Source organism: Crocuta crocuta, unplaced genomic scaffold (genome assembly GCF_008692635.1).
Source record: "Crocuta crocuta isolate KB4526 unplaced genomic scaffold, BGI_CrCroc_1.0 scaffold318, whole genome shotgun sequence".
Lineage (NCBI taxonomy): Eukaryota > Metazoa > Chordata > Mammalia > Carnivora > Hyaenidae > Crocuta > Crocuta crocuta.
The window spans coordinates 4,785,187-4,805,342 of NW_027531425.1; the positions used below are offsets into that span (position 1 = coordinate 4,785,187).

Here is a 20,156-nt window from a genome sequence, read left to right on the forward strand (position 1 = left end):
GAGGGGGGGGGGGCGGGGTCTTCCCTCCTCCTTAACTTTCCAAAAGACCTGGAAACACAGTTCCCTATGAGGAGTTACAGCAGGGAGTTAGTTAAAACACTCGGAGGTCCTGACCTGGAATTTCAGGAATCACGTGCGGCCATTGCTCTCATCGCCACACGGGGGCACTGTTAACAAATGGTCCTGCCCCCCGGGGTGCACTGAGCCGAAGGGTTAGTTCTCTGCTTGCTGATCAGATCCTGCCCAGGCTCCAGACCTTTGAGTGAGGACCATCTCACTACTCAGGCTGACCAAGCTCAGGCAAGGGAGGCTCTTTATCAGGTTCCGTGGGATACAGCGCCTGGTGCTTGACTCAGTCTGACTGCATCGCCAATTCTTGCCTTCCCAACAACAGAGCTCCATGGCTACCCTCCGAGAATATCCTCAAGAGGGAGCTACAGTCCCAAGGATGATCAAGGTGATCTGCGGAACCTCTGTCACCAGAGCAGAAATTCAGGCACAGTAGGATTATTCAAATCTGCAGTGGGACGGCTCCTCCAACGGGAATCATAATTTAATTCGATACTTGGGATTGCCTGGGTGATCTCAGCTCAGATCTTGGTCTCAGGGTCAGGAATTCAAGCCCCATGTTAGGCTCTGCACTGGGCGTGAAGCCTACTTAAGAAAAAAGAAAAGGTATTTGTGTTAGGTCAGAGCAAGCCCATTTTAGATACTTTGCTTCAAATGAAAACCACTGGGAGAAATCCTGGGGGAAGGAGTGGGGAAAGAAGGGTGAAGAAGGGGTATGGTCATTTAGCATTTGTTAGCTTATGAAATTACTCTCTGTGGAAATCGGGCAGTACCTTAACCTTTATGATCTTCCTGTTTCCTCACCTGTAATAGTGGGTGATACTAGCACCGACTTCACGAAAATGGTGTAGTAACTAACGGGGACGATTCATGGAAAGTGCCTAGCACGGTGCCTTGCACTCATAAATAATAAATAACAGCTAGAACTATCATTACCATTATTTCACTACCGTGTTGTGTTCACCGCCCTATCCCAGCACCTGGAGCGGCCCCTAGTGTACACGAGGCCCTCAGTAAAGCTGTGTGGCCTGAATGACGGTCTTGCCTCTCAGCGATAACCTACCGCACTGAGTCCCCAGGTTGCTGGGGTGGGGTGGGGGGGTCTGATGGTGGAAGGGGTGGAGCACAGCACACCTGCAGGCAGGGGTGTTCTCGCCCAGGCTCCCAGCCAGGCCCTCTGCTCTTTCCTCCCTGTAAAGACAGAATGGGTTCAAGAACATCAGTCTGTGAGGTTTCTTGTTTGAACCACTTCTCTGGGATAGTTTAATGAAGAAATGCAAACAGCAGGTGAGGAAAATAAGTATCGGATATCAAGTCGACACAAATAGATACTAAGTTTTGTTTATGAAAATTGCCATTTGATGTACATATACTTCTGACCTCTATCAAAATTATGTTTGAATAAATTGAATCAAATACGAATAGGCAGGGGTCATGTGGGAGAGTATAGTCTGGATCCCATGTTTTTACCAGAAAGGGCACTGCTGGCAAATAATTGTCAGCACCGTTATGTACCCAACGCTAGGCAAGAAGCTGTTATATACTCTTTCGTTATGTAAGAATGAAAGGCCAAGCCCTTGCCCTCTGGTGGCTTATAATCTTGTTGAAGACTCAGAAGGCCCAGCCCTGGAAGTCCATGCTGGGGGCTGCTAAACTCAGGCCATCAGCAGGGGCGGGAGCTCCCTCAAAGTACTGCAGGGATGGGGAAAATCAAGAAAGGTGTGAGAAGGGTCCCGAGATCAGTTAGCAGATGCTAAGGAGTGAGGTCAAGAATGAGCAGAGAGTGGTCCTGATGGAGGTGAGAGTCTGTTTGAAAGAGATTTTCTAGAACAAAGGAGGGGATCCCTGAAAGGCTGCTGGGCAGGGAAGGGACCTGTGAATTTGTCCTGATGTCTGACACATTTGCTTCCATTTTTGAGAGCAGATGCAAGTCTCCATGATGCTTAGAATCACTGTTGAGTTTTCCTGGTTTTCATTCAGCATAGAGGGCAGAGCTTGCTGGGGAGAGTTGGGATCCAATGATGGACAAAGATGAGAAAGTGCGGGGCGCCTGGGTGGCTCAGTCAGTTAAGCATCTGACTTTGGCTCAGGTCGTGATCTTGCAGTCCGTGAGTTCGAGCCCCATGTCGGGTTCTGTTGCTGACAGCTCAGAGCCTGGAGCCTGAGTCAGAATCAGTGTCTCCCTCTCTCTGCCCCTCCCCAACTTCTCTCAAAAATAAACATTAAAAAAAAAAAACTTAAAAAAAAAAACAAGGAGACTCTCCTAGGACTCTGAGTCACCGACCTCACCCTGTCAGAGAGGGAGAGAGCTAGTCCCGTTTGGTCTCAGAGAAAGGCCTTGCCCGGTGACCAGGGCCTCACGGTGCCCCGTCACTCTCTATGTGGATACAGCTCTGGCTCACTCACTTCATCTTCCATGAGGAGGAGGATGACAGAGTAATGTGACAAGTTCTAAGATGACATTTGTAGGGCACTGTGGACACACACAGGAAGTGGGGACAGGGTCTGAGAGAATTCCTGGAGGAAAACACACCTAACCTGAATCTGATAACTACATGTGATGAGGGCTGATGGCACTTAAACTCAAGACAGGCCAATTATTTCCGCAATAGTGGCTTCCTGGAGCCTGAGGAAGGGCTGTGTCACTTAGTCCCACCCTGACAAGCCCAGCTTTCTGCCTGGCCCTCCCTCTCAGTCATTCAACAAGTATTTGTGCAGCATCTGTTACGGGCCAGGACCTGGGCTAGGCTCCGGGCACACAGAGGCGAGAGAATAGAGACTTTTGTTAGGTGCCATTGAAGGAGAAACCCAGGACGGTATGAGAGAGTGTGTCCCGGACCCACAGGGACTGGGGCATAGAAGGCTTGGGTGATCACCGCCCTGCAGGGCAGAGGGCTTTGAAAGTCCCAACACCCGAGTCTGCTAGAATCAGGTTCACTTCCTTCAGTAGAGTTACACCCCCTGGGTGACTTACAGTTGGCCCTATGCTAGTTCATGAGCAGTCTTTGAGCCCCGTAGATGTAAGGCCCTAGAAGGTGTCTGTGATAAGACTTGATCCCCACTCTCAAAGGAAACGACATCATCAGACACTTTTTAAAAAAGTTTTTATTTAGGGAAGCCTGGGTGGCTCAGTCGGTTTAGTGTCCAACTTCGGCTCAAGTCATGATCTTACAATTCATGGGTTCGAGCCCTGCGTCAGGCTCTTGTGCTGACAGCTCAGAGCCTGGAGCCTGCTTCAGATTCTGTGTCTCCCCCTCTCTCTACCCCTTTCCAGCTCGGATTTTGTCTTTCTCTCAAAAATAAATAAAAACATTAAAAGATAAATAAATAAAAATAAAAGTTTTTATTTAAATTCCAGTTAGCTAACATACTATACACCCAGTGCTCATCACAAGAGCCCTTCTTAATCCCCATCACCTATGTCACCCATTCCCCTCCCCCACCTCCCTGTGGTAACCATCCGTTTCGTGTCTATAGCTAAGAATCTGTTTCTTAGTTTGCCCCTCTCTTTTTCCCTTTGCTTGTTTGTTTCTTAAATTCCACACATGAGTGAAATCATATGGCATCTGTCTTTCTCTAACTGACTGGTTTCACTTAGCATGATACTCACTAGATCCATCCATGTTGTTGCAAAGGGCAAGATGTCACTCTTCTTTGTGGCTGAGTACTATTCCATTGTGCATATACATGTACCACATCTTCTTTATCCATGCATCCATCAGTGGACATGGGGGCTTCTTCCATAATTTGACTATTGTAGATAACACTGCTCTAAACATCTGGTGCACCTATCCCTTTGAATTTGTATTTTTGTATTCTTTAGGTAAATACCTGCTAGTGTGATTGCTGGATTGTAGGGTCATTGGGCACTTTTTATAAGCCACGCCTGGCAGGTGTTTTTGGTATATTTTTTCTCATTTGGTGCTCACATATGATTAACCTCTAGGGAGGGATATTTAAATTTCCATATGTGGAAACCATGACCCAGAGAGACCCTCTCCCCAACCATGAAGGGCCGAAGGCAGGACTGAACCCTGCTCCTAGTATATCCTTTTCAACGGCCACACTGCCTCCCCTCATAGTGCTTACAATCCCCTTTGAGGATGGGGGTAACACAATGGAGCCCATAATGGAAAGCCTTTCCTAACTGATATGTTCACTCTCCTCTTCTTCAGAAACATTTCCCTGAGCTGAGTGGGCACACTCCTAACAGCAGCCGGCGATTTGCGGCCCCGGGGAGCCGGGGGACCCCCAAGGCCGTGAGGAACAAGAACCAGGTGCCAGTGGCCCCGCAATGGAGCCCCAGGGCTAGTGCAGGTGGGAGGTGCCCATGCTGGGCTCAGGAGGCAGCAGGGTGCAGAGGCCTGCGGCCCCGCCCACATGGGCGCCACCGAAGAGCGCAGGGGTCCCAGGAGTTGGGCGGCGCCACTGCTGGATTGGAAAGGGTGCCCGCTGCGTCTCTGCGAGGAGCCACGCTAGGCCATAGCGATGACTCGCGTTTGGGAGACCTCGGAGGCCATCCCACAGGGCAAAGAGAGGCCCTAGCCAATCCTCGTCCCCCAGGGCTGTTGCTGGCGATGTGACTCGTCCCCGTGGTCAGGACGGCGCAGACCCCAGGCAGGGTCGATTCGGGGAGGGTCTCACTCTGGGTCCAGCTCCACGCGGCACCATGAACAATAACTTCTGCCGGGCCCTGGTGGACCGGCGGGCCCTGGCGCCCCCCAGCTGCATGCAGTTGGGCGTCGTGCCCCCTCCGCGCCGGGCGCCCCTGCCCCCGGCCGAGACCCTGGGCAACGTGCCCTTGCTGCTGTACCCGGGCCCGGCGGAGCCGCAGTATTACGACGCCTACGCGGGCGTGTTCCCCTACGTGCCCTTCCCGGGCGCCTTCGGGGTGTACGACTACCCCTTCGAGCCCGCCTTCATCCAGAAGCGCAACGAGCGCGAACGGCAGCGGGTCAAGTGCGTCAACGAGGGCTACGCGCGCCTCCGCGGCCACCTCCCCGGCGCCCTGGCGGAGAAGCGGCTCAGCAAGGTGGAGACCCTGCGCGCCGCCATCCGCTACATCAAGTACCTACAGGAGCTGCTGAGCGCGGCCCCCGACGGCTCGCAGCCCGCGGGCTCCCCGCCCGACTGTCCGGGCGACGGCGAGGCCCGGGGGCCCGCCTCCCTGGTGCCCGAGTCGTCCGAGGCCTCCTGCTTCTCCTCCTCGCCTTTCTTTGAGTCGGAAGAATCCAGCCACTGATCAGAGCCCGGTTGCCCCGGAGACCGGAGGGGCCCCGTCGGAACAGCGAGGGCGCCGAGGGGGTTGCGCGTGCGCACCTCGCCCGCTCCAGGCCGCCCGCCTTCGGTTTGGAAGAGCCATGCCCCTGCTGTCCACGAGGTGGCCTCACACACCAGCGTCCACTTTGGGAGCCGGCCTGCCAGCCCCGCCCCCCACCCCACGCGAGAGGAGCCCAGAAGCCGAGGCGGAGGCCAGACTGCTCTTCGCACGGGGCCTAGATGGGACTTGGGAAGAAGCCATGGGTGTGCCTGGGTGGCGGCCTCTGGCTTCCTTGAGCGAGGGCGATTATCCAGCCGCACTCCTAACCCCCTGGTGTAGCCTTTTCATACTTTTCCCCCTAGTTGTGCGAGGACTGCGTTTCTTCCCCGTTCAGCCTGTATCCCTCTGTGGGCAGTGGGACCATCCGGCCCTGTGCTTGTACCAAGAGGCTAAATAAAAGATTTGTTGAGTTTTGCGATTCCAGCCCATTGTCTACCCCCACGTACTTTGGTGCCCCTTTCACATTATTATCGCAGCTCAGAGCACTTACCGTGGGCAGTGTGGGGTGTTCTGTTAGCTCATGCATCCAACTAACGTTGGCAGAGAGAGCTTAGTGTATTGTATACCAGGGACAGAATCCCAGAGGGGCCAGAGTCCCAGGCCTGAGACGCAAACCCAAGCCCAGGTGCTGGAGGGCTTGGGGCAGAAGTGGACAAAGCACACAGCCTCTGCACGGTGTGGCAGGAGCTGTCCCTGAAACGTGCACGTTCAAGGTTCTCCCTGGGGAGCCTTCCACCCCAGTGTGGAGGGGTTAGATTTCCCTGACATGGGGTGTGCATGGGGTGTGCATGGGGTGTGCAACCAGACCAGGGAGGTCTTGGATGGAGCGCTAGCTGCCGGGACTGAGATGGGAGGGGGTGCAGTGTAGTTGTGCTGAACTAGGCCACCCAGCACCTTTTCTGGACAGTGCCGTGGGGCTAGGGAGCGGGGTGGGGGTGGGGTACTAATCTTGGCAGCAGGGAGCCAGTCAGAAGTTTGGGGCTCTCTACCCTGGGCCATCCCTTTCTTGAACACTCGACTGCCCCAACCTCGAAGCCTTCCATCCTGTCTCCCACAGACCCCATCCCAAGCCCATGTAAAAGTTCCTTCCTCCACCCCCCACCCCCCAACCTCCTCAGGGACATACTGGGATGTGACTGGCTGGGCCGGGAAGGAATGACAGCTGCCTGGCCTCAGGAGCTCGGGCCAGGCAGCGGGGCGCCGAGCGGAGGCTAATTTTACTTGCCGGGAGCAGGGGGAGTAATCCCTGCCCACACCCACGGCTGGCTCAGCAGGGCACGCTCGGCCCAGCGGGCTCAGCCGGTCCAGTCCCCGAGGCTGGGGCGCTGGGGACACAGGGAGGAGCGGGCAGCGGGGTGGGGGAACCGGAGACCGCGGGACTGCTAGGGGAGCCATGGAGCCGTCCTCACCCCAGGATGAGGGCCTGAGGAAGAAACAGCCCAAGAAGCCCGGTCCTGAGATTCTGCCAAGGCCGCCCCGGGCCCTGTTCTGCTTGACCCTGCAGAACCCCCTGAGGAAGGCCTGCATCAACATCGTAGAATGGAAGTATCCTTTAGGGTCCCAGGGCATCAGGGAGCATGTGTGATGTGGGAGAGGGAGGCAGGGTGTGGGCACAGGCCACAGACATTGGGGGTCAGGGAGACTGGGGACTTGGGGATGGGGTGAACTGCCGCAGAATGACACCAGGAGCCTCTGGGAAGGAAGCCTTCGGCTGAGGGAGAAGGGAGCGGCAGAAGGAACTAAGGAGGCTCCTGAGGCCTGAGTGAACCGCCCAAGGCCCGGTGACAGCCTGGGAGGGAGGACCTTCTGCAGCAGGCCCAGGGCTGGGGGAGGGGCGGTTCGCAGGTGTGCCCAAGTCGCATCGCCATGGGGCTCCCCTGGGGGGTGTGAAGCAACAGTCTCATTTTGATACAAGATAGGAGAGAACAAAGTGGCGGCCTCTGTAAGAAAATTCTCCCCCCTGGTGGGAGGGTGTGAAAGCGAAGAAATTGCTGAGCTAGGGGAGTCTGGCTGGGGATGGAATTGGGGGAGAAATGGTCTTGAACAAAAGGGGCTGCTGTGAGCAGCTCCCAGGCCGCCAACAGGCCTGGCAGTTTTAGCTCAGTCGTACCACCCTGGGGCCAGGGACTTGCGGTCCCATTCCGTGTTTGCAGTAGCTCTGAGAGGAAGGACGATGAAACTATCTGGGTTATTTGGGGAAGGGAGGAAGGGAGGAAGGGGGCTGGGGGGAGGGGCCACATCAAGTGCCTCCTCAGAGAGAGGTCAGGAATATTTGAAATATTTCCGTAGGGTTCTGGAAGACTGGGCTCCCACCAGCTGTTCCCTAGAAGAAAGGAGAATGAGGGATAATTGGAAGGATAAGAAAAACATGGGGTCAGTTGGCATGGCTGGGGTCGGCGTCAGCGCGGCTCCCCACAGCTGCCCTGGTGACTGGAACCTCTCACGGCCTCTCCCTGAGGACGGCCTCCTGTGAGCTCGGGTTTCCCCGGTGTGTTCTCCCTCCTCCAACCTCCGCTCCTCTGCTGGCCTCTGCCTATGGCCAGCCTCTTCTCAAACACCGGAGGGAAGAGAGCGGGGTGGTCAGTCCAGACCTCCCCAGGCGTGCCTCCCGCCCCGCGGCCTGTCCCTACCTCCAGCACTCGCCACACACCTCCTTCCCTTGCCCTCCGCGCCTTCCACACCCGCTTTCCAATGGCTCCGTCTATCCGGGTGGTGGCGGGTGGCGTGCTGCTCACCCACAGAGGGATGGGCGTGGGGGTGCCCCCTGGAAAACGGCCGTGAAGGGGAGGGAGGTGTGAGTGGGTGTGAGTGTGCGCACCAGCGCATGTGCACGGCTGCAGCGGGGTGGTTAGTTGGGTTATGCGGTCCTTCCTCAGGCTGGAAGGCTCAGGTGCCATCTCCGCAGCCTGCCCTTCCCCTGTCCTGCCCTGTGGATACTCAGCCCCCAGCCTCCCTTGCCGGTTCTCTGAGCAGCACCCCCAGGTTGTCCTCAGGCCAGACTCTCAGAAGGTCATGGCTCCTCAGGAGCAGGGCAGGTAGGGTCGGGGGATGGGAGTGGAGCATTAAGGCTCAACCAGAGCTTCGAGGTCCCAGCAGGTCTAAATGGAGGTCAGCTGCTCCTGAGGAGAAGCCGGCCCTTTCTACAACCTCCAGGAGATCAGGGAAGGAACAACACAGGCCCATCAGCCTGGCTTTACAATCATAGTCCAGACGGACCTTCAGCACTCTCTTCCCCTCAACTGGGCCAATCCCACGCTGCACTCAGGGGCTCTCCTTAACCCTGGCCACAGACCCTTCGAGACAATCATCTTGCTCACCATCTTTGCCAACTGCGTGGCCCTGGCCGTGTACCTGCCCATGCCAGAAGATGACAACAACACTCTGAACCTTGGTCTGGTAAGATGGGTCTTCCCAACCCCCTCCCCTTCCTGTGGGCCTGCAGCCCCAGGCTCAGGTGGGCCCTCCTGGTGGTCCACATGCTGGTGGATGGTGCCAGAGCCTCCGTCTAGCTCCCAGCCACCTGCAGGCCTGGCTGAGTGACTTAATAGCTTTGCAGGGTAAACCTACTAATTCTGGATTCCAGCACCAAGCAAGTGCCCAGGCACGGTGCTAGGCATCTGAGGAGAGTAAGCTTCTAAGATCCTCCCAGCAACCCCATAAAGTAGTTCTACTTGACATATGTGGAAACTGAGGCATAGTAAGGTCAGCTCCTGAGCAATGGAGGCAGAAGCTAATTTCCCTTTCCTGGATATAATCCAGAAGAAACTTGCTTCATGGGAGAGTGGGATCTAGGAATCTCAAGAGAGCATGTTTTAGAACTCTAAACCACTTTCTCCTCACCCCTTCACCAGTATCAGGTGGACAGAGCCATAAAATGCCGGATCTGGAAGGAATTTTCCGGGATCAGGTTGTCCTTCCTCCCCCACACCTCACCGGTTTATGAATGAGTAAATGGAGCCCTATGGAGTGAAAGGGCTGATTTTACCCAACAGCTAGATAATAGTAGACATGGTTACCATTTATTATGTGCTTATTAGATGCCAGGCTCTATGCTAAATATTTTACATTATTGTCCTATTCTGCATAACTTTCCCTGTGAGGTAATACCATTAAGTCCATGTAAATGACAAGGAAACTGAGGCAGAGTTTTGGTAACTTGCTCAGGATCACCCCACATGCAGGGCCTGCCAGAGTGTCTCAAACTCAGGCCTCTCTGACCTGAGGACCTGCCTTTGTGACAGCTGTGTTGCTAATGTGATAACAGCATGATGACTTCGAGGGGAATCTGTCACAGAAACGGTGCTCCCAGGCCCCCAAGGGACAATGGACCCACCATTTCAACAGGCTTTTTCCTGCATTTATACAAGAGAGAGTTGGGGTGGGGGGCAATTAACATGCATCCAGGGCCTGAAAGAAAGGTATTTATCTTTGCCTGGCCTTTATGCCGGTTTCCATGGGAATCTATCTTGAGCTGGTGAGAAGCTGGGATTTTAAGTGTGTGCTTGGCTATAAACAGAAAAAACTCTGAGCTCCTGCATGTGGAAGGAGAGTGAGATGAGATGTGGGCAGGGCTGCCACTGACGCTGGGAGGGGCCTTCCATAAGGCAGGCCTAGTGTCCAGTGTTCGGAATCTAGGAGGGCTCTGGGTCCACCCCACTCTTCAGAACTTCATATTTTGGGGCCTTAGTTTTATTTCAACTCCTTAAGAAGCTGGTTACTTTCAAAAGAAATTGCCCCCTGGAGGGTATTAAATTACGCCTTATTGGGTCTGTCGTCTTCCATCTTGAAACAAAATGGCAGCCCTAAAAATTTCACATGGTGCTGTGTGCTTTCCCTTTAGCTTGTGGGTGGAGTTACAAGGCCTTGGGTAAGGTCTAGAGTGCCTAAATACAGGAGGATAAATTACCTGGAAGAGGAAAACCTGACTAGAAACCTTTCCAAAGCAGTGAATATCCCCTCAATGGTCAAAGTTGGACAGGCTATTAATAGTCAGAGAGGGATCCTAATCTGATCCCTTTGGGGTAAAGCCCAGAGAGGGTAGGTGATGCTCAAAGTCACACAGCCAGCTTCTAGTTGTAGATTCCTCACTCCTACTTGTCAATTATGTGCTCATCTCGACACAATCCAGCAGGAGGGAAATGAGAGGAGTTAGACCAGAAGGAAGGGAAATCAGACATTTATCTCTCTCTTACCCTATTGGCTTCTTTGTAGGTATCTGAGTAAGGTTAGGGACTTTCCAGTCATCCAAAATAACCCATAGTTTTTAAGAAGGGAGTCCCAAGGACTAGTTCTTCATTAACTTCCTTACTCATTTAACAAATATTTATTTAGTGCCCATTATATCCCTGGTACATACTGGGGATATAATTGGGAATCAAGTAGACCTAGTTTCCATCTTTACAGGGCTTACTTAATTAAATCAATTAAATGATTATAATTAAACCAATTACACATGTATCTAAATTGAAAAGGGAAATGTATAAGCTTTGGGACACTATGGTATTGTACTGGAGGAGTACCTAGTTTTTCTGAGAGGGTGGGATGTTTACCCTGAGATGTGAAGGATGAAGACAAGGCCAACTTCATGGGCATGTGACCTGTGCAATCCCTCCAGGACCTGCATTCAGAAGGGCCCCATGGTTGAGATTTAATGATCCGCGGTTGTAGTACTGAAGATTTAAATAATTTCATCTTTGAATTCATATTTTGTGAGTGAAGACCAATGGATTAATGGTTCATGCACCAGAAGCTTGGAGCCATGGCTCACTCCCATTTCCCCCTCTGCCACCTCCCATCTTCTCCCACCTCAAAGGACAGACACCGCTCAATCTCTCCCTGCTGGTGCCCTGGTCCAGGCCTAGGGTTGGGTACATGTGGTCTTTGGTGTCTCAAGACAGGGCACGGCAGTGGTTATCCCCACCCTAGGCTGACAGTTCCATGGCCCATTCAGTGAATGATCACGGGGCGGAGCCTGGGGCTCGTCCCCCAACCAGGTCCTCAGTGTCTCCTGGAGCAGAGGCTGTCATACCCGCCCTGGGTGCTTCCTGCCCACCTTGGGTGGAGGCAGCAAGCCTGTGGGAAGGGAGGTGATGTCTCCACTTCCTCACCATTGGCCAACGCACAAGAGGTTGGGCTGCTGGACGGTGTGGGGGAGGGGGACCTGGCCGCTGGTGGGCTGAGTGTGTAGTAGGTCATGGAGGAGGACGGGAGCGCCTGTGAGGGTCTTCACATGCCCCCCTACAACATTAAATAGGCAATAAAAAAAAAAAAAACCAGACCATGACAGATTGAAAAATGAACCATGGAAGGAAGGAAAAAGCTTTCTACTTTAACACCTTTAATGGCAATTTCTTCCTACTTTTTGGACAAAGGGCCCTACATGTTTTCATTTTGTACTGGGCCTGTCAATTATGTAGCTGGTCCTGGAGGAGGGGTCGGAGCACCAGGGAGAGGTTGTAGAAGCCTTGGCAGGGAGTGTCATGAGCAAAGAGCCGGAGGCAAGAAGTTGAAAGATGAGTTTGGGACTTAGAAAAATCTCTCAGACCACCATGTAGAGGGTAGACGAGAGATAGGGAGAGCTCATGAAGTTGTCCAGGCAGGAAATGGGGGAGACTAGAATTGAGGCATGGTGCATAAGACGGTGATGTTGAATAGCCAAAACATGGAAAGAACCTAAGTGTCCATCAACAGATAAATGGATCAAGAAGATGTGGTTTATCTATACCATGGAATACTACACGGCAATGAGAAACAATGAAATCTGGCCATGTGTAGCAACATGGATGGACCTTGAGGGTGTTATGCTGAGCGAAATAAGTCAGGCAGAGAAGGACAAATAGCATATGTTTGCACGTATTGGAGGATTAGGAGGAACTTAACTGAGGACCATGGGGGAGAAGAAGGGCGGAAATGGTGGGGGAAAGGGAGAGAGGCAAACCATGAGAGACTCTTGAATGCTGAGAACAAACTGAGGACTGATGGGTGTGGGGGACAAGGGGGGATGGGCATGGAGGAGGGCACTTCTGGGGATGAGCACTGGGTGTTATATGGAAACCAACTTGACAATAAACTGTTTGTTAAAAAAAAAAAAAGAGGGTGATGTTGAGAGACACTGAGGAGATGGCTCAGTGGGACTTGTGCCTGATGGATGTAGGGACAGACGCATGGGGGAGGGGAAGAAGACAACATGACACTTGGGTTTCAGAGTGGGTGACAGAGCAGATGGTAGTATCACTTACCAAGACAGGCAACACCAGGGGAGGAGCAGGCTGAGGTGGGAGGATGGATACAGTGATTTCAATTTTCGACACGTTGAGATACAGGTGCCCACGTTCACTGAGCAATTGGCTTTGCAGGTCTGAGCATTTGTGGGTGAGAGGTATGGGGCAGGGCTGGCCAGGGGGCAAAAAAGGCTTCCCACAGTTGACTTGTGTGCAAACAGTCAGGGGGCAGCTGGCACCCTCGACTGTGGGAAAGAAACCCTGACACTTGTCTGTGGGGTGGGCTCCCCGGGAAGGTCTGGGTGCTCCTCCTGGAGCTTTCTCCTGCTCCCCATCTCCTTCCCCCCAGCATTTGCTGCAGGTGACAGACTAGTGCTGACGTACCCCTGACTCTGCCTGTTCTGTGTCAGTGGGGAAACCTGGGTCCTCCCCGAACAGAAGAGGAAACTGAGGCCGGGAGAGGACAAGGGAGTTCTGGGGAAACACAGTGGGTCAGCGGGTGGCAAGAAGGCGATCCAGGATGCTGATGTCTTGGCCAGCTAGGTGGTATCATGGCAGAAAGCGAATTGGGCTCTGATGTCAGCTAGGTTGGGGAGGCAGTGTGGTGGTTAAGAGTGGGTCCTAGAGCTACAATGTATGCTTTCCAGTCCAGAACCATTCATATGCTAGCTGTGTGCTCTTGAACACGTTATTTAACTTCTTTGTGCCCTCAGTCTCCTCATTTGTAAAATGGGGATAACATCGTACACTTCAGAGAAGTTACTGGATGAATCACCAATGTGCCTCAGGGTGGGTTCCCCAGTCACAAAGCCCTGATCACAGAGACCCTTGGATTGTTCTAGATTCAAAGGGTCTGACCAAAGGATTGTTTCAGATAAAAAAAAATTCCTCTTCACCCCACCCACTGTCTGCCCCGATTTCTCTTTAATTCTTCATTTTCACTCCTTGAAACATCCAACTTCTCTGAATGGCTTTCCTGGCCACCCCCAACCACATCCTCCAGCAAATGGTCCTCCTTTTTTTCCTCCTCATCCTCAACAGCAACATCTGGTATTTGTCCAGCATTTGCATCATACACATTCTGTTCTAATGCTTTGCAAGCATTATCTCATGTATTGCCCACAACAGCCCCACAAGTCAGGTAGTGTTATTGTCCTCATTTTTAAAGAAGAACAAACTGAGGCACAGAGACATTAAATCGCTGCACATACTCACCTGGTCTATCTGGACAGGCCTGGAGGAGGAGGAGGTACCCATGCTCCCCTGCGGAGTGGTACAGGAAGGAGTCCCGCGAGAGCAGACCCCAGCTCCTCACCTCCACTCTGCTTTCTCCTGGTTGTGAAGCTGTTGGCTTCCCAGGCCAGAACGGACACACAGAGCACCCAGCCCCAGCCTCCACCTGCGCTGGACTCCTTTTACCCAAGAGAGAAGCCTGCCTTAGGCTCGGGGAGCCTGTGTCTAACACAGCCCTGTCCCTGAATTCTCCCTGGAGAGTAAAGGCTGGGGGTACAGGTCACACAGGGGCACTATTTGTCAGCAAAGCCAGAGGATGGAATGGAATAGACACCAAGTCGCCACTGGAGCCAGCAAAAGGGCAGTGAGGTGTCCAAGGGCAGTTGGAACCCAAGACCAGAGCCCAGGGCCCTAGACCCCCAACCCGGACCAAGACCCTCCAAAGTGATCACTGCCCCTTAAAGCCCCACTTGCTCCCTGAGGTCTGAAGGACCTCCTAGGAGGTATCTCTGCCTGAGTTAAAGGGGACTCTGGGAGGGTCACCATCCCAGCCTTGACCAGCCTGAGGGAACCCACATGGAAAAGCAACAAGGGTCAGAGTTACTGATTATTGGGCACAGACCAGAAATTGATTGCTTTTGCTACATTATCTCACTTCGTCCTCAAAACAATTCTGTGTCAACGTGATCAGACTAAAGAAGGAACACATGATAAAGAGTAATTAAAATCAGAACAAACAGGAATGTAAAGCTGCTTCAAAGAGAATTAGAGGAACAGAAGTATATGAATTGGAGAAAGAAATGATGGAATAAGATTGCCAGGTTCGACATCGAGCTCGCTGATGTCCCACAGGGCAATAAAACAGTAACCTGTTGGGGTTATCTTCTCTAGCAGGCGGAAATCCTTTGCATCTCTGCAGGACAGAAGTGTGAGAGTTGAACAGGTATATTCCCCTAGATCAGTGGTTTTCAAGGGCGAGGGAGAGGAGGGAGAGTTTGGTGGGGGCCGTGCCCTCACTACTGGCATCTACTGGCAGAGGCCAGGGATGCTGCTAAGCATCCTGCAAAGGCACAGGAGGGCCCCCTCCCACCAAAACAGAATTATCCAGCTTGAAATATGAATAAGGCTGAGGCTGATAAATGTCCTGGATAATGAAATAATCCTTGGCCGGACCTGTTATAAAATGCTCCAACAGGATGTTACAAGGACACGGCGACCTCCCTTTGCCTGATTTCTAAGTTCTGGATGATTTTTGGCAACTCCAATCAGGTGGGCTTTGGTTTTGCCCAGCACAGGGACAGGCCAGCAGGATGTGGCCTTTTAGCCTGTCCCTGGTCTCTGCATCCCGAGCCTCCCTGGCCCTGGCCCTTTGAGAGCAGTGCACCCGCCCCTGCCACCCCCTCCCATGTCAGCAGACTGGGCCAGGCCCCTGGTACATTCCTGGGGTTCCGGTTGCCGTGCAGTCCTGTGCACAAGGCTGCAGCCTGAGCCTCTGGCAAGCAAGGCAGTTGTCTTTTTATAGGGTTTGGAATGTGCCCGCCAGCTCCCACAGCCAGCAGCCCACCGCACTCACCACCTGGGCAGGCTCCGGCCTCAGACCCCAGCGCTGGCCTTGCCCTTCAGAGATCCAGGACTGTGTTGGGGTCTGGCAACGTAAAATCAAAGCCAGCCTTTCAGCTCCACCTCAGAGCCTGCCCTCTCCCACTGCGGGGACTCTGCTCCCCTTTCCGGGAGTGGTTAGCATCCTCCACCCCTTGTTGGCGCCCCTCACACCAGGGCAGGGCTGCGGACAGGGAGGTGGTGAACAAGGAAAACTTTGAAGGAAACTCACCCTATGGGAGAGTCATGGGGGACATGAGGCTTTCAAGCCAGACAAACTGGCCTCCAACTCTGGACTTTTGCTGGAAGCTTCCTGAGCTCTCTCAGCCTCCCGAGCGACCACGATAGGCCCTTTCAGAGCTCTTCTATCGATGAGGGCAAGGACATGGGAATTGTCATTCTTTTCCTTCTCTGCCTGACCAGCATTCCCAGACCACAGACAAGGGGCAATGGCAGACCTGGGCTAGGGTGGGGGCGCAGGGGCAGGCAGGATCTGACAAACGCATCCAGATGTCCCAGGCATGCTGTTTCTCTCCGCAGCATGGCCTGGTGGTTGGGACCACTGCTCCTGAGCTAAACTATCTGGATTCACATTATGGCTCTGCCACATAGTGGCTGTGTGACCCTAGAGAAATCACTTAACCCCTCTGTGCATCAGTTTCCTTATCTGTAAAATGAGGGTAGGGGTACCTCCCTTACACAGTTCCTGGGAGGATTGAGTATATGTATGTGGCTAGAATAAAGCCCGGCACATACGTGTGTGCTTCATAAACCTTAGCGAATAGCTAACATTATCATGATCACCCAAGACAGTAGTAGTCTCCCACCCTCTTGCATGTTGGGCATCCTCCTCTCCCCTCTTTCCATCTGTCACCACAGATGTGCAGTGTGCAGATGCCTCCTGCTGCCCTCAGCCCCAGGTCTTGCTAGGGTAGGAACCCCTGGCGTGTCTGACCCACCTAGATCGGGGGATGCCTGGTCCTCCCCTGTGGTAAGGGAAGGGGGAGGTCGGGTGGCAGGAGAGACCCGCTCAGGTCACATCTATTTGGGTAAGACTCCATCGGCCTAAATATAGCCACATTCCTCACTCCTCAATGGGTCATTTTCCAAAGCTGGAGGCTGAGGTGGTCATGGGGACAGATGCCAGGACCCCAGACACCCCTTGAATGGTGTGGCCACTGGACACCAGGCTGGCTTAGCAGAAAAGCTAAGTGCTCATTGACTCAGTCAGGGCATGTGGGACGAGGCCCTCGGGCACCTGGCTTCCCTCTCTGAGTCCTGCTCTCTTCATCTGGGAAGTAGGAAAAACAGCGTAGCAGGACTGAACCTTTGTCTACACCTAAGGCGATCAGGAAATGTCATCCTTTTTCCTAGAAATCAACTTTATCTTGATTCTGATCCCATGTCCCTCTGGATGGGGAGAACTTCAACTGCAGTTATTCTTGGGTTAGGGTTAGGGTTCAGGTTAGAGTTAGGGGTTAGGTTTAGGGTTAGGCTTAGGGGTTAGGATTAGGGGTTAGGGTTAGGGTCAGGTGTTAGAGTTAGGGTAAGGTTTAGGAGTTTGGGTTTGGGTTCAGATTCAGGTTATGGTTATGGTTAGTCAGCCTGCCTGCCCTGATCTGGAGCCAGGCCCTGGTCTTGAGCAGTGCTAAAGGCCCAGGGTCACCGGTACTCTGTCTGCCCTGGTGCCTCTTCCCTGACCCTGACACATATTTAGGGTGCTATTTGGAGCCAGACCCCAGACCAGATCTACCATGGGGCCCCTCCACCTTGGGGTGAGTCTCTGTTTCACTTGTGAGACCGCCCTCTTTCTTTTTTTTCCAACCCTCTTTCTTCAACCCACTTTTCCATGTAGAGGGGTTCAGGCTTTAGAAAACAAAGGCCTGGGGCCTGGCACCAACCTCTCCTGATGCAGGAGGCCCAGCACTGCGGTCTGCTCCAGGGACCGAGATAGGGGATGCATCCAGGAGGAAAACAATCATTAACGTTATGAAAGTCTCTTATAATAGCAGCCCCCACTAGCCTGCTTGGAACACTTACTGCGAGGCCCCAAGTGTGAAGGCATGTGTGAGGACGTGAGGGTGACCACTCAGGGCCCCTCCTCACCCAGCCTGTGCTCCCTACAGACTCCCTAGGTTCCCTCCTCCTCAGCCAAGCCCACTTGGGCTCCTTGAAGCAAATGTGCCTTAAAGAGTTAACAACAGTTGTGAGTGAATGGCTTCCCACCAGTAGGGTCTATACCCTAACAGTTCACAGTGGGTTGAGCCTAAGGAAGGAGACTCAGGCACAGAGATGGGGCTGGCAGCGGCAGCAGGCCTCTGACCTTTCTGTCAGCCCTGCCCTAGGCAACCCCATTAGGGTTCTTTCTGAGCTCTCCAAGGGGGTGCTGGGGGCCTGGGAGGCCGGAGGCCGGTCCAGCTTCCTGCAGGCCACAGTGTTGGGGCAGGGATATGGAGGAAGAGGGTATGGTAAGAGTTATCTCTGTGGTTCCAGACAGGGACATGCCAGCCCCCCCACCTTCCCTCAATGCCCAGTACATGCCAGTGGGGAGGAGCAGTCCCAGGGCAGGACTGGATGCCCCTTACGGAGGGGGAACAGCCTGAAAACAGAGGCAGTAGGAAGGCAAGGGGGCTGCAGGCTAAGCCCTGCCTTTTCAGCCCAGAACTTTGGGAGTGTTCAGCTCCAACGCCCGCAGGAGCAGGTGCAAGGGCTGTGGGTCATACACGGGGAATCCCGGTTAGAGATCTGTCTGTGGAGAGACAAGAATTCTCTGGAAGGGGACATGTGGCAGTGAAGGCACTTGTAGGAAGCTGGTAACAAATTTCGTCTCACAAAGTCAGTCTGGTTCATGGTCCTCCCGTGAGGTCAGGAGGGGCAGGGGATCAGGGCTGTCTCCTCCTCTGGTTTCAGAGCCTCAGGTGTAGCATCCCTTCTTAGGAATAGAGATCCTGAAGCTGTGCCCATATTGATTCTGCACCCATTTCCAATGTGTATGTGGGTGGGGAGTTCCCCAAACCACCGGGCAATTCTCTGACATCAGCTGGGTGAACCGACAATTCAAACAAATTCTCACACTGTCTATCTGGATAGAACATCAGAGCTCACAGGTTAAGGGCTCAGTCCTACAAGATTGCCACACCCATCCCCAGCTTCAGATACCTATAGCAAGTTCCGGTTGTTATCTGTGCTTCTGACTGACAGGCTATGGATGAGAGGTTCCAATGACCTTCCCCTTGGGTCTGATTAATTTGCTAGAGTAGCTCACTCAGAGTAACATTTTACTTACTAGATCACTGGTTCATTATATAAAAAAAATATATAACTCAGGAACAGCCAGATGGAAGACACAGACACCTTGATCTCAAGGTGTGGGGAGAAAAGGGCACGAAGCTTCGTGCTCTCTGAATGCAGCAGTCTCCCTTCCCTGTGTCTCCATTGTTCACCAACCCAGAAACCCTCTGAACCTGTCCTTTTGGGTTTTCGTGGAGGCTCTTTAGATAGGCCCAATTGATTAAATCATTGGCTGTTGGTGATTGATTCAGCCTTTAACCGGTTTCTCCTCCCCAGAGATTAAGGGGGTGGGACTAAAAGTTCCAACCTTCTAATGATAGGGTTGGTTCCTTTGGTGATGAGTCCCCAACTTAGGTGAGTCCCACAAGTCATTACCTCGTTTACATAACAAAAACATTTCTGCCACTCTCATCACTTACGAACTTCCAAGTGTTTTAGGAGCTCTGTGCCAAATACATTGCAGAAGAAATGTATATTTCATATTATAAATGCAATATCATAACCTCCCTTTAAATTATGTCATAGGAGGGATGGTGATTTTTGACTGTTTTCTTTTAATTCATTCAACAAACATTTCCTGGGCACTTGCTAGGTGCCAGGCAGTATGATGTGCTCCAGAGCAGATGTTCTGACACAAATATGTGGGGGAAAAATCAGTTTGTTGCTTCTTTCCATTTGCAATCCACTGCGGGCTGGTAGGTGGTCCTGCTTCATGGGATCACATCACAGCTGCCCCCTATGAGGCTCACCGAGCCCAAACGGAGGCTGCGGTCCACCCATGTGCTTGGAAGTTGTGACAAGTTGCCGTTACCATTTCCAAATGCTTATTCTCGATGCCTGGACTTGTGTCAGACTGATGGCAACGGTGTGTGGACAGCACCAGTCTCCAGTCTGTACCATGAGAAGCAGCGCACTACGACACTGGTTCATTCCTTTGATCACAAACATTGGTGTGGCAGGCACTGTTCTAGATGCAGGTGACACAGCAGAGAACAGAGACAAGGCCCCTGATCCCAGGGCAGAGTGATGGGAAGAGCCAGGAAAGACCCTGGGTTCTTAGTTTGGGCAACTCAGTGTCATTGGCTCAGACAGGGACAAACGAGAAGAGCAGGTTCAGGGTCAGAGGAGCTCAGTTTTACGCATGTTGAATTCAAGGTTCTGGTGAGCCACCCACAGAAATGACTTCAGACAACAGCTCTGCGGAAACCGATAGAACACTGTGAGAGCAGAAATCAGACCTTCACAAGGGGTCCTGGCATCTAGTAAGAAGACCTATGACTTATTGAGCATTTGGGATGTGCGAGGAAATTGTGGGCACTTCCCTACAGGAGGGCCATTTATTCCTCAGAATGACTTCCTGGTAGTAGTGGTCATGATCTCAGTCTTACAAATGAGGAAATGGAGGGTCACAGAGGTCAGGAACT

At 52.9% G+C, this 20,156-nt stretch overlaps 2 protein-coding genes across 2 annotated transcripts in view; both read left to right on the forward strand.

Annotated features, from left to right (window-relative positions):
* Positions 1-4,738: 4,738 nt before the first annotated feature.
* ASCL5 (achaete-scute family bHLH transcription factor 5) lies at positions 4,739-5,311 on the forward strand. Its single transcript, XM_077772104.1, has one exon. It carries the CDS (start codon positions 4,739-4,741, stop codon positions 5,309-5,311), a length of 573 nt encoding a protein of 190 aa, XP_077628230.1.
* A 1,471-nt stretch (positions 5,312-6,782) lies between these two features.
* The window catches only part of CACNA1S (calcium voltage-gated channel subunit alpha1 S), a 67,886-nt gene continuing 54,512 nt past the window's right edge, over positions 6,783-20,156 (forward strand). The window contains exons 1-2 of the mRNA XM_077772127.1: positions 6,783-6,934; positions 8,680-8,785. Of these exons, the coding sequence (XP_077628253.1) occupies positions 6,783-6,934; positions 8,680-8,785 (258 nt within the window). The remainder of the gene's footprint in view (positions 6,935-8,679; positions 8,786-20,156) is intronic.